At 32.6% G+C, this 14270-nt stretch overlaps 1 protein-coding gene across 2 annotated transcripts in view; it reads left to right on the plus strand.

The window, feature by feature from the left end:
• The window catches only part of LOC106878243 (uncharacterized), a 332130-nt gene extending 327891 nt beyond the window's left edge, over positions 1-4239 (plus strand). Inside the window, exons 10-11 of one of the 2 annotated variants that reach the window (XM_052966399.2) lie at positions 339-431; positions 1497-4239. In XM_052966399.2, the coding sequence (XP_052822359.1) occupies positions 339-431; positions 1497-1657 (254 nt within the window). In that variant the 3' untranslated portion in view covers positions 1658-4239. The remainder of the gene's footprint in view (positions 1-338; positions 432-1496) is intronic. The other variant, XM_089349101.1, reaches the window with a different exon arrangement.
• Positions 4240-14270: the final 10031 nt, after the last annotated feature.

Genomic DNA, 14270 nt, shown 5'->3' on the forward strand with positions numbered 1-14270 from the left:
TGGAACAGGATTTTGGTTTGAAAATAATTCTCTCCTTTTGTCTCAAAGATAATTAAGAAAACATATCAGGATAATGTTATTAGTTTTGATCTTTGTAACTCAGTTGAAATCATTTAAATTTTGATGTGTTTTTTTTTATTATTTGGTGGTGACAGTGGTGGTAGGAGTGGGTGTTGCTAAATTATGTTTGCAGTTATGTAGCATGGTTAAATTTGGATTTATTTATATTAGTTTCTTTTCATGATTTTAATTGAGCAATTCTTATCAATTTGATAGATTTGGAGATCAATTTAAAATAAATAGAATCTAAATTGAAATGAATGAATTCTGTTTTTCAGATCGTCAAAATCTTTCTGGAGTTAAAGCAGTTTCTAAAATACAGGGACTCTTTTTACAAGCATTATATAATGAACTGAAATCTAACCATAAAGGTAAGATATTTTTTTTCTAGTCATCTGTTTTATGAAAATTAAAATTTGCCAGTGGTGAGTGAAACCTAATGTCAAATCTGCGTCTCTAAAAGTTTGGCCCCAATTTTATTTTATTTATTTATTTTTCATGATGACATAGGTTGGATTGTGTGACATGGAGCTGGCTGGCAGGGAGCTAGTCTGTTGTGGCATGGTTTCTACAAACAGTTGGTGTTTGGACAGCTCTCTGCTAGCTAGCTCCATGTCAAACCATCTAACTCATGTCAGCATTGGAAAGTGGACATTAAACGATGATGATGAGGATTCTAATGAAGAGTAAATATCATTTTGAATTCATTAATGAATTAAAATGATATTGTATTGTAAATAACTGTGAGAGAAAAATCACAAATTTAGGATTAAAATGTTCTTGTAATATTGTCTTTGAAATTGAAAGAGTTAAAAGATAATTAGAACTTCACAAAAATAGTCTTTATATTTTTGTATTTATGCTTAAAGTTTTGTTGAGTTTGTTTTTCCACCTGTTTGACATTTTAACTCTTGATTACCAACCTACCTAAGACTGCCTCTAGTTCTATGTTAGACTCCCTGTTTTAAAATTCTTTAAATTAAAACCTTCCATCAAAATATCATGTTCTAAACATCAGCATAATAATAACAAAGTTATTTTTCTAAATTCTTCATCTGTTTCAAAATTATTTGGAACAAAGGCATTATATTTCCTCAGAACTATAGTAACAAAAGAGTTAATTTAATCTAGCAGTTTATTCTTTACAGAAATTTAACTTTCTACTCTATATTCTAATTAACTCTATCCCTTAGAGTATGACTAGTTGTGTATTTGTAGTATTGGAATCCACTATGCTTTCTGAAGTTTAATTCTCATTAAGATATGGTACAAGGCCTTTGTTGGCCTGAAAGTTGATTAACTACTGATATCTCCTATCTTTAATAAATACCTTTTTCTTTTTTTTTTACACTGATGTAATATTCTAATAGATTTTTGTATAATTCTAATTTTCCTTTCTGTATGTTGTTTAAAATTTCTGTTTCCATTTCTTACAGATTATGATACTTTGTTCAATGATCTAATCCGAACAATTCCAATGTTTCGCGAATTTAATCACCAGCATGCCATGTCGCTCAACAACATTCGCATGCGGTCGATACACAGCCAGTTTGATTTCCCCGAATTACACAAAGAAGTTTTTGATTACAAAGTGTAATTCCAACACAGAAAAAGAAACACAGCCTTGTCTACATATTCACATGAAAGGCAGAACGAGAAGAATGGGACTTGGTATAAACTACAGAAGGAAAGAAAAAGAGAAAAAAAAGCAAGGGAAACCAGGGAATATAGAGAAATGCCGTCAAACTGCCAGGATCTTCTGTGAATTCTTCTTGCACTGATTACTCACTCTGTGCATGAAAAAAAACCCTGTTAACCTTTCTGGAAGAGAGGTTTCTTATTTTGTTGATTTGATATTCAGAATGGTATATAATGGTATATAAATTCAGGTGAACTGATAAACTGACTACAATTTACATACATACACATGGACATACGTATATATGTGTGTGTGTATATATATATGTTATATATATATATATATATATATATATATGTTATATATATATATATGTATATATATATATACACATCAACACAACTGACCAGCAAACTGGCTTTAAGTATTGTATTATAAAAGACATTTTTATGTTAATTTTTAAAATTGTTTTCTTCCCTTTTTATTCTATTATGCCCTCATGTGTTATTCTCTCCTCCTTCCCCACCCCACAACAGAATGCAGATAAAGCCAGTAGCCATATTATGTATTCACACATAGATTTTGTTCTGATTCACAGAATCATAAGGTGTATGTATTTCTCTATAGTTGTGTGTGAGTATAAATGTGCATTCGCGTGTAAGTGTATGTATGTGTGTTTGTGTGATATGTAGACACACATACACTTTCTATGAAAAGTCATTTTATGTGAATACTTGCAGCAAAAGACTTTAACATTACAAAACCAGAAGGGAACCTAAGATCAGTCATTCCGTTAATAAAAACTACCATATCTATCCTTATGGTAATTCACTGCCAACTGATGTTGTTGCCAGAGTCTGCACACTGCAAACAGCAAGCAGGTTGCAGAATTGATATGAAAAGCCTCAATATTTAAAATGTCATCATTGTTTTTTTAATATTTTCATCAATTTTTTTTTTATTTCCACTTTTTTCCTCCATTTTGGGCTGATCATTTCCGTTTATGGCTGCAATTTTTTTTTAAATGACAAGTGGTGACTTTTTTTTGGTCTTATTTTCAAATGCTTATTTCTATTACGATTATTATTATTACTACTACTACCACTACAACTACTAAATTACAAATGATAAATAAATCTTTCTTGTTAGCTGGAAACTGATTGCACAAGCATATTTCTATTAAATGGGTTTGTTTGTACCCACTAATACAACACACACATGCACACAAGAAAATTAAAATATCAGAACAAATTTTTTCTACAATAAGGTTTCAATTTTTTTTTTTTCTTTTTTTTTTTCTTTTTTTTTTTTCCATCTTTTCAATCATAAATAAAAAATGTTCTTTTTGTAAATTTATTTAACTAGAAAAGGGGAAGTGATTAAAATATCAGATTTTTATCAGTTATTATGTACATTGAGCTGTACAATTCTTTCTCCTTTCAGAGTTATTGATTTATTATTATCTTGAAACATTTTGATTAGCATGATAATAATGATTGGAATGTAGAAACTGCCATAGCTTAACATTGCATATCCTAAATTTATCAACCAGTGCTCAATTTCTGATAGATTTATTGAAATTTTTATCTGTATCATTCAGTTTATGTAAACAAAAGCAACAGGCACCCCCCACTCTGCCGAGAAAGAAAAAGAAAAGGGAAAAAAAAAATCTTGCCAATATTCTTTTAAAAGCATTCATTTATGTTATATGGCAGTCAAGTGGTAGAGTGGATCTGGTTGAGTCCCAATTCTCAACCAGTTGATCGTAATATTCTAAACAACTCGTTCGTCAAGTCATTATATTAATAGAGGTTCCTCCATATTAAACAAAGTTTCGTAGTCATCATTAAATTCTTGTTACTTTGGTCTGCAGTGGACTGACTATGTAACATTGTGTGCATGTATGTGTATGTATGCCTGCCTGTCTGTCTGTACATCTGAGAAGATGACAAGTATTTACAATACTGGATTCTTGTCTTACACAACCAAACGTTATATCAAACAAACGACTGGATTTTTGTCTTGTTTTATAAGCTCAGAAACCATATATGCATTGAAGAAGTCTTTTGTTTGCTTGCATTAAATACCATACATTTTGGTTCATATTTGATATTTTTATAGATCATGCTTTTTTTTTCCTTCTTGGTAATCTCTTTGCAATGAGGGAGCATCAAAGAGAACTCAGTAGAACATGTATATGTGTGTGCATGTATGTATGTGTATGTGTGTGTTTCTCTTGATGGAATACTTTTTTAAAGTTCTACTATTTGTCTCACTAACTCAGCTAAAATCACTGAAAAAACACACAGCATATATAAGCTGTGTTGGCTTAAACTAATCAATCTCACATTTTTTTTTTACTTTCTAATATATATTTTTTTTTATTATTGTTACAACCTTTCTCTCACCCCCACTCCTTCTACCATAAACAGAAGTAATCTGTTTATTTTATATTCCCTCCCCACCCCCACCATTTTGTGTGTTGCCAGCCACTCACCAGCAGTTACAAAAAAAAATTAAAATAAAAAATATTAAATATATAGGGGTTATATCTTTTATTTTATTTTTTGTCTTTTTGTTTTTACATTTAAAATAAAAAAATTTTTTTCTTTTTAAAAATTAATTTAAAGTTATTTTTGTTTTATTTTCACATTCATTATCCCCTAATCCATACGTTCTCTTGCATCATTATTACAATTAGTGGACAGTAAATAGTCTCCATGTCTAATGAAATAAAGAAAAAAATAAATTGTTCTTACTTATCTCAAGCTTCAATTCAGCACTATCCAGTGCCTTGTTTACCTTTCTTTCACTCTATTAGTGGAATGGTTGAACAGTGAATTACATCTTCTTTTTAAGAAGGTGATGAACTAGCAGAATCATTAACATGCTGGACAAAATGCTTAGCAGCATTTTGTGTCCATCTTTAATGTTCTGAGTTTAAATGCCACTGGGGTTGACTTTGCCTTTCATCTTTTCAGAGTCGATAGAATAGGTACCAGCTGAGCACTGGGGTCAATGTAATCAACTTACCCCCTTCCTCTGAAGTTACTGACCTTGTGCCAAAACTTGAAACCATTATTGTCATTATTAATACTAACAAGGTAGCAAGCTGGTAGATCATTAGCACACCAGGTAAAATGCATAGCGGTATTTTGCCTGTCTGGGTTCAAATACTGCCAAGGTTGACTTTGCCTTTCATCTGTTTTGGGGCTCACTTAAATAAGTACCAGTCAATCACTGGGATCAATATAATTGACTAGAACTCCACCGTAAAAAAAAAAAGAAAGATAAGTGCTGGCCTTGTGCCTGTAGTAGAAAGAATTATCAGCAGATTGACAGTCATTAGAATGTCAGAAAAATACCTTGTAGTATTTGTTCTGGTTCTTTATGATCTGGCTTCAGATCCTACCAGAGTTAAGTTTGCCTTTATCCCTCTCAGGATCAGATGATGGATTGGCAAAATCATTAGCACATCAAACAAAATACTTTGCAGCATTTGTTCTGAGATCAAATCCTGTCATAGTCAACTTTACTTTTCATCCTTTTGGGGTGGATAAAATAAAGCACCAGTCATGTACTGGGGTTGTTATCATCAACTTGCTCCCTCTCCCTAAAATTGCTGGCTTTGTGCCAAAATTTGAATGAATTATTATTAGTTGTATTATATAGCAGTATAAGAAAAATTTCTTATTACACCAGATCAGTTTGTTTTATTCACTTTAAAAGTTTTTCAGTTTTTTTTTTCTTTTCCTATCACTTCGTTTATTTCTTTTGTTAATGTATACATTTCCTTACTTGCAAATCCCCTTCACCTTCTCTCTCTCTCTCACACATACATATATACACAATATCCCCGACATTAACAATAATTAATTGCTTTAATCAGATTAATTTCGTTGGGTTATAAAACACCTGCGCATTGCATAATGAAACAGTTAGTATTTCATTTTCACAATACCTTGTCTAATTGTCATGTTTCTTTTTGTTTTTTTTTTATACTATGATTATAATTATAATATGAAAGCTGTAAAAGTTGATTACTTCTATCCTTTAAATATTTGTAGAAAATTTATCATCAGTAATCCCTATAATTCAGATTAATTGCAAGGTTTATTTTCAACTAACCTTGAAACTATTAGTGTAGTAATTTTTTTGATTCTGGAGACTTCTGTTGCAACCAAGTGTAGATATAATACTTAATATACATATAAAATAATATTATATCATGTGAAACAGGCAGTAAATTTTATAGTCTCTTTTGATAATTCCCTGTGTGATTTTAACAGGGCCAAGAAATTGAGACAAAAGCAGGATAGTGTTAGGGGGTAAGCATTTCTTTACACATTGTGCATGTTTAGATACACACATGTATGTATATGTATGCATGTTTCCATATGTGTGCACACATGCACAGGCATGTTAGTGTGACCTAAGAACAGCAATTTAAAAGAAATAATGATTTATATCTAAAATGTATAAAGCATTTATTTATAAGAAAGAGAGACAGCTCTATGAAGGAAAGAAAATAAATCTGTAACTGACTGAAATACATTGTTTTATTGATATTGTCAAATTATCAGTGACTCCAATGGGCGAGGAACTAAATTTGTAGGCCTTTCTATCTGTCAGTTGACTGATATGGAACCTAAAAGAAATTGCCATTTGATCATACCATAAGAAGCACCTTTCACATGTTGTCTTCTGGAGGACAGTTATTACAAGGAAGATAATCATTTCTTCATAATATTTGTCAAGATTAGAAATTTGATTCTGAATTTAAGGAAGTATATGGGAAAACATACAGAATGCTCCATTTTCTTTTTTCATTCTTGTTGCAAAGTTCTTAAGATATCTAGTCAGTGGCAATCATGTATAGCACTGTTTCATTCTTTTTTTAAATTGTCAGCGTGATATAACTTTAGACTTATTAAACTTTTTCTGAAGTGGAACATTTCATAAAAGGTGGAAATAATTACAATCTGGAAGAAATTCATGAAATGCGTGTGTGTGTGTGTGTGTGTTTTTTTTTTTTTTTCTTTCTTCATAGAATGTTAGTAGTTTAGCAATTGGGAGTAAAGTGAAAGTTCTTCACGTTTATATATAGGGTAACTTAGAAGCAGTGCTGAAGGAGTGGCTGGCCAGAGCAGTCCTTAACTATGATCATTTGCAATTTTTCTTTGTTTTTTTAATCATTTCCCTAACACTTGAAATCCCCACATACAGAGGCATCTTTATATGTAACCCTGTGGCCGAGTGGTTAAGTTAGCTTAGCAGTCATGAGATTTTGAGTTTGATCTCATTGTATGGCTTCTTGAGTAAATGTCTTCACAGTAAATTCAAGCATTGGGAATTAAACTAAGTAGATGGAAACTGGATTGTACTTGTAATTAAAAGGGCTAGCTTTATCACCGATAGTGTCATGCTAAATCTGCCCAATGTTTACATTAAAAGTATATGTGTCTGTAAAATACTCAATGACTCAGACACTAACACAATGAGTATGAGTTGGTAGTTCAACTATTTGAACAATTGGAATATTCATCATTAATGCTTAGATATATTATATTCTACTTACAAATTAATAATATTCATTCTTTATACATACATCATCGCATATGCCTTCAGTTTTAAAGGGCATGACAATTTTTGTTGTTAAATTTTGTTTATAAACCTTGTTAATGTTTATTATTTTTTAATGTATGTAAGTGTGTGAGTGTATATATATATATATATATATGCATACACACACACACACACACATAATCTGATCAAGAGTTCATATCATTTGGGATATTTTGTTGCAAAGCTTTTGATGGAGGAAGAATATTTTGATGAATACTTATTTAAAAGGTGATGAGAAATAGTATTTTAGAGAAAACAATTTCTCCCCAACAATAAGCTAATTATGTTCACTGGTGTTTCTTTAATCTTCTAGTTACTGTTTAGCTACAAGTGAGTTCAGATCATAGAGACCTTATGGTCAAAATTATTTCAGCTATGGCCATCCTATTCATTTACACATTCATTCTTTGACTACATTATAAAATGTCTTTGAGATGTGATTTAAAGAGATTTGGTTGCTATTTCGGACAGGTCAAAGCACTACGTAGATTCTTTCATTAGCTCAGATGTTGTTCTAAGTGACATGATTGAGTATAGTTTGTAAAATACCACTTGTTCTCTGGTATGTTTTAAATTGCCAAGGACTGACATTAAATTCAATACTAACTTAACAGTATTTGTCATTAGTAATGGGAGCAGTGTTAATTCAGAAGAGCATTCTGTATATCTTACTATACTATACTATACTATAGAAAGCCACAAAACTGCAGTATTCATCTTGAGAAAACTTCTAGTATAGACACATATTGCTAAAAAGCACAGAAGTGTACCAGCAGCAGGTGATAGAATTGCTAACTCATGTTTTCTGTATTTTTACTCATCATCAGTAGCAAGCATCTTCTTTCAACCACAAGCTTAGACAAATTTCCCTTCTACTGATATAGAAAAACAATGATTGACAAATCACTTATGTAACAAATAGCTAGCTGGCTGGGTAAAAATTTGTTACTATTGACAAGAACAGCATTGGTTCATAATATCATTTTGTATATCATGGATATAGTATCAAAAACCACAAAACTGTAGTATTTATATTGAGAAAGCATCTTAGATATAGTGATAGAAAACTCAAAAGTGCATCAGTTACAAACAAAAAGTGTCCATCACCAGTAGTATGTTAAATCTGGATCAGTAGCAAATATTTACTTAGCATTTATTGAATACATTTTTAGAATCGTTCTACAGTTAGAATTGTTCTAGTCTAATGAATGACAAGCTACTTATGTTTGTTTTAATTTATGGAATATGTTTCTCATTAAAACCTACTGTATATAATACGTGCAAGAATGCTTGCACTGGTATTAAACTGGTATTTGAACAACAGTGTAGTAAGTTTAGAAATAATGCAGAAAATTGAAATAGATATCGAAGAAAAGTGTATAGATAGTGAAATAGCATAGCCTGATATTACATCTGAATGAAATATGTAATGAAATTTAGAAGTAAAAGAATATGCATTGGTGAAATTACTAGAATAGATCAGTTAGCAGTGGTCAATGTAAATTTTACTAGTTTTGTGACATTGTAATATTTACATTTGACTGGTTTGATATTTCCTTTATGACAATTACATTAGACTGATTTTGTACATTACTTTTGTGATAATTTTATTTAGCTTGTTATATAATGTCTGTTATGACTAGTTTTTGGAGCACTTCCTTTAGTAAGTTTCTAGTTGACTAGTTTTGTGAAGGTTATATCACACCAGTTTTGTGATGTTTTCTTTGTGAAGGTTATATTTGACTGGTTTTTATGTTGTTCCTTCCTTAGTTATTAATTTCATTGAAATATTTCATTCTTTTCATGGGAATATAATTTTCTCTACAACAGATAATTTATCTCTATGTCATTGGTTCAAACAATTAATATAATAGATTACCCAGCTGCAAACACACTTAAGCTTAATTAGCAATTGGAAATATATTTTGCTCTAAATTTACTGTTGCAGCAGAATGTGTCTTAATCAACAAACCATCCAACTCGAACAAATTGATATGTAATTGCTACAAAAATAATAACCAATCAGTTATTGATTAAAATTCTCTGTTAATTAGAATCTGTTCAGCGTTGCTGTATAAAATATTTCACTACAACGGTAAGAGCAAGTATGATAAATTATGTTTTATAATGCAGGTGAATGGGTGGTATAGAATATAAAACAAAACATTAAAATGCATTGTTCAACCCAGTACACCTCTTGTTAATAATTATTGGTGCTTCAGGTATTTTGCTTATATTGGAAGTAATGAGTTATGGCTTCCATGTAATTATAATGTATGCCAGTTGTTGCAGAATTATTGACATTTGGATAATTTATATAAATAAATATGCAAAATAATTTATTTTTTTTTACATTTTTGTGCATATTAAAAATTTAGGTGTAATAGAGTTAGTTGATATTAGTAAGTGAAATTTCTCTCATGACTAATTAATCAAAATATTTCTCTCCAATCACTGCTTTTAAGCTGAAGGGAATACGCAAATCAAAATGATCTCTGATTTTTTTCTTTACAACTAGGAATATTCTTTATTCTCAAACTCATCTTTGCCCTCATCTTTTATCGACAATTTCACGAAAGATGATTATAAAAGTGTAAGAAGGCTGTTTTTCAGGGACCATTAGTCACTGCCAGTTTTTTGGTTTTTTTCACTTTATTTAAAAAAATTTTTTGTATGGGAGTGGGTGGGTATTTAATTTTTTTTTTTGTCTTCATACAAAAACTCAGGACAAATTTTTTTGGTGCTTCTGTTTGGCCTACCTCCACCAAAATGACATAACCACCCTCTGACCTCTCGTTCTGTGTGGCAAAATATGAATTCCCCTTCCTACTTCAAACAGATCATGCTCACAACTTGCATGAAAATGTCCGAAAACAAAAATTAATTGTTGATGCAATGCTTCATCACGGTTCATTATAAGCTTTCTCTTTTGGACACAAATTTCCCTCTCTGCTCTCTCTCTCTCTCTCTCTCTCTCTCTCTCTCTCTCTCTCTCTCTCTCTCTCTCTCTCTCTCTCTCTCTCTCTCACTCTCACACACACACACACACACACACACACAATCTTAAGATTTTAGCAATAATAGAACTGAAAGCTTATTTTTCACAAGTAACACTGCCAATCCCTTTATTTTAAACATTCATCCTTTTACAGAAAGGGATTTAAACAAATTTGAAGGCAGTCTTAAACCTCCCATCTCTCTCACCCACAATGCAATTGTTTGTTGTTATAACAACATGCTCTTTGCTTAAACTATTGCTCATATCAATCTTCTTGCTGTTGTATAATTCTATTTTTCTCCCCTTCTTATATACTCTTTATATTTTTAATGATGTATGCAGGAGTATGACTTCCTCCAACATTGATTAGGGCAAATATTCTCTGGAATAATTTTACCATTAACATGCAACAGATTTAGCTAGAAAAACACATCACAGCTTCACTTACACGTACAGGCACAGAGATATATTATATATCATTCACACGCATTTTGTGCTGTTAGATTCTTATGAATGTTTTCAAAACTTTTTCCTTTTATTTTTGTTTTTATATAACTTGTAACATTATCACTATCTCCTCCTCATCCTCCTCTTCCATTTCTGATTTATTTCTTTATATGTACAGATGATATTGTGTTGGTTCTTACTTTTTCTTTTATCCTTTTGATAAACGTGATTGTAAAGATCATCTCTAAGTTTGTGTTCTTTCTCACATCTCATAAGAACCATTAAAGGACAAATTACTAGCATTACAACATAACTTTTTTGTTAAAAAAAATATCAACTTCATCTTCATCATTGTTATTATTATTTGAGTAGAGTAGCAAGCAAAATGTCCTGCAGTATTCAGTTCTGTCCCTTTTACATTCTCAGCTCAAATTCCATCAGGGACAACTTTATCTTTCACTCCACTTGGGATGACTGGATGAAGTAATGTACCAGGCAAATCTTTGGGTTTGATGTAATTGATTGTACCTTTCCTGACTTCTAAAAGATATTTTTTTCTCTGTGTCTAAATTAGAAATTATTGTTGCTGTTATTAAGGTGGCGAGCTGGAAGAATCATTAGTGCATCAGTCAAAACGCATAGGGGCATTTCTTCCAGCTCTTTAAATTCTGAGTTCGAATCTCACTGAGGTCAACTTTGTCTTTCAACCTTTCAGAGTTGATAGAATAATGTATCAACTGAGTACTAGGGATAATGTAATCGACCCCCCTCCCCTCAAAATGTCTGGCTTTGTGCCAAAATTGAAAAGGATTATCATTAAGTAGGAGCTAGCAAGAATTGTTACTGTGCCAGACACAATGCTTAGTGATGTTTCTTTTGGCTCTTTATGTTTTGAGATCAAATCTGTCAAGGTCCTTTTTACATTTGTTCCTTTTAGGGTCTGTAAAATTAAGCACCAGTGAAACATTGTGGAAAATGTAATTTACTAATCCCTTCACCCTAAAATTGCTGGCCTTGTGACAAAATTTGAAACCATTATTATTAAGGTGGCAAGCTGGCAAAATGCTTAGCAGCATATCATCTATCTTTATGTTCTGAGTTTAAATTCTGCCAAGGTCGACTTTGCCTTTCGTCCTTTTGGGGCTGATAAATTAAGTACCAGTGAAACACTGGAGTCAATGTAATTGATTAGTCCCCTCGCCCCAAATTTCAGGCTTTGTGCCTTTAATAGAAAGGATTATTATTACCATTAAGGTGGCGAGCTGGCAGAATCGTTAGCATGGCAGGCAAAATGCTTCATGGTATTTCATCTGTCTTTATGTTCTGCGATCAAATCTCGCCGTGGTCAACTTTGTCTTTCATCTTTTCAGGATTGATAAGTACCAGTGAAACACTGAGGTCAATGTAATCAGCTAGTTCCCTCCCAAAATATTTCAGGCCTTGTGCTTTTAATAGGAAGGATTATTATTATTATTATTAGAGCAATGAGCTGACAGAATTATTACCATGCCTGAAAAATTGCTGAGCACCATTACTTCTGGTTCTGTACATTCTGAGGTCGACTTTGCCTTTCATCCTTTCGATGAACACTGGGGTCAATATAATCAACCAGCCGCCTCCCACAAAAATTTCAGGTCTTGAAAGGATTATTATTATTATTATTATTATTATTATTATTGAAGGCAGCAAGCTGGCAGAGTCACTTAACACACTGGGCAAAATGCTAGCAGCATTTCGTCTGTCTTTACACTGAGTTCAAATTCTGCCAAAGTTGACTTGACTTTTCATCCTTTCGGGGTCAGTAAAATAAGTACCAGTCAAGTACTGGGATCGATGTGACCAACTTTCCCCATCCTGCAAAATTTCAGGCCTTGTGCCTAAAGTAGAAAGGATTATTATTATTATTATTATTATTATCAGTGGAATGCATGTTACACAATTGGAATATTTGACAAGCTAGGCTTATGACCTGATTTCTCTCCTCAGTTTGATCTGCTTCACTTCTGCTCTTATCGTCTTTATATATAAAGATCAAAGAAGACATCAATGTCATCAGTTCAGTTCCCTCCTGTTACTCTGTTGGTCTGAGGCATTCAGTAATTCTAATATTAATAATACCAGTAGTAGTGGCAGTTAAAAGTTACTTTGGTTTCCCCCCCCCCCCCTTGCTCCCATGTCTGTTTCTTGGAACATCATCTTCCCTTTTTATTTTAAACTATGTCTTACAGCCTTGCAGCTTATTCTTGTGGGTGTAAAGACAGTAGAACATGCCTGTATTGTATTAATTGCTCTGAAACTGAATAATACTTCATCCCATCCTTCCTCCCTGCTAATGCATCCATCTGGTCCACATACCCTACAGACATTAACATGCTGGAGTTAAAAGTATATACCAAATATATCAATTTCACTGAGTTCTCTCTCTACTCTAATAGAACCCTGCCAAAGTGAACTTCTGGGGTTGATAAAGATAAAGTACCACTCAGTGTATCTGATCTCTCCCCTCAAAATTGTTGGCCTTATGCCAAAATTCAAAACAACTATTATTGTTATTATTATTGGTGAGTTGGCAGAATTATTAGTGTCAGAAAAAATGCCATGTGGAAATTGTTTTGGCACTTTACATTCTGATTTCGAATCCCGCTGAGGTTTACTCTACCTTTCATCCTTTTGGAGTCAACAGTATCAGTAAACAACCTCTTTTCAAAATTGCTGACCTTGTATCTGTCTCAGAAACTATCATCATCATTATCATTGTAATTATTATTACTATTAAGTGGCAAGCTGGCAGAATCATAAGTATGCCAGGCTAAATGCTTAGCAGCATTTCATCTGTCTTTACATTCTGAGTTCAAATTCTACCAAGGTCAACTTTACTGTTCATCCTTTTGGGGTCGATAAATTAAGTACCAGTTGAGTTCTGGAGTTAATGTAATTGACTCATCCCCTCCCCCAAAATTTCAGGCTTTGTGCCTTTAATAGAAAAGATTATTATTATTAGGTGGTGGTTTAAGGTAGCAAACTGGCAGAATCATTAGCACACTGGGCAAACTGCTTAGTGGTATTTCGTCCGTCTTTACATTCTGAGTTCAAATTCTGCTGGGATTGACTTTGCCTTTCATGCCTTCAGGGTTGATAAAAATAAGTACCAGTTGATCACCGGAGTCAATATAATTGACTTATTCCCACCAAAAAAATTGCTGGCCTTGAGCCAAAGTTGTTATTATTATTGAGTGAGAGAGCAGTGCATGCCATCAAAGTGACCCTGGGGTAAAATATACGAAGCCCAGGATACCCATCATGACTACCCGTCTGATAAGGGTACACCAGGCACATGCATCACAACCATATGCATGCAACATGGTGATCTCATATCAAGATGAACAGCGCGTGACCTCACAGGTGAGGCCCAGTTAGAATTTTCTTCAGGTCAAGTAGCCCATTCTGCTCAAAAGGTCCCTGAATAAGGTTTGTTTAAGGATGTTGAGCAAAACACCCATG

Source organism: Octopus bimaculoides, chromosome 3 (genome assembly GCF_046866305.1).
Source record: "Octopus bimaculoides isolate indiv1 chromosome 3, ASM4686630v1, whole genome shotgun sequence".
Lineage (NCBI taxonomy): Eukaryota > Metazoa > Mollusca > Cephalopoda > Octopoda > Octopodidae > Octopus > Octopus bimaculoides.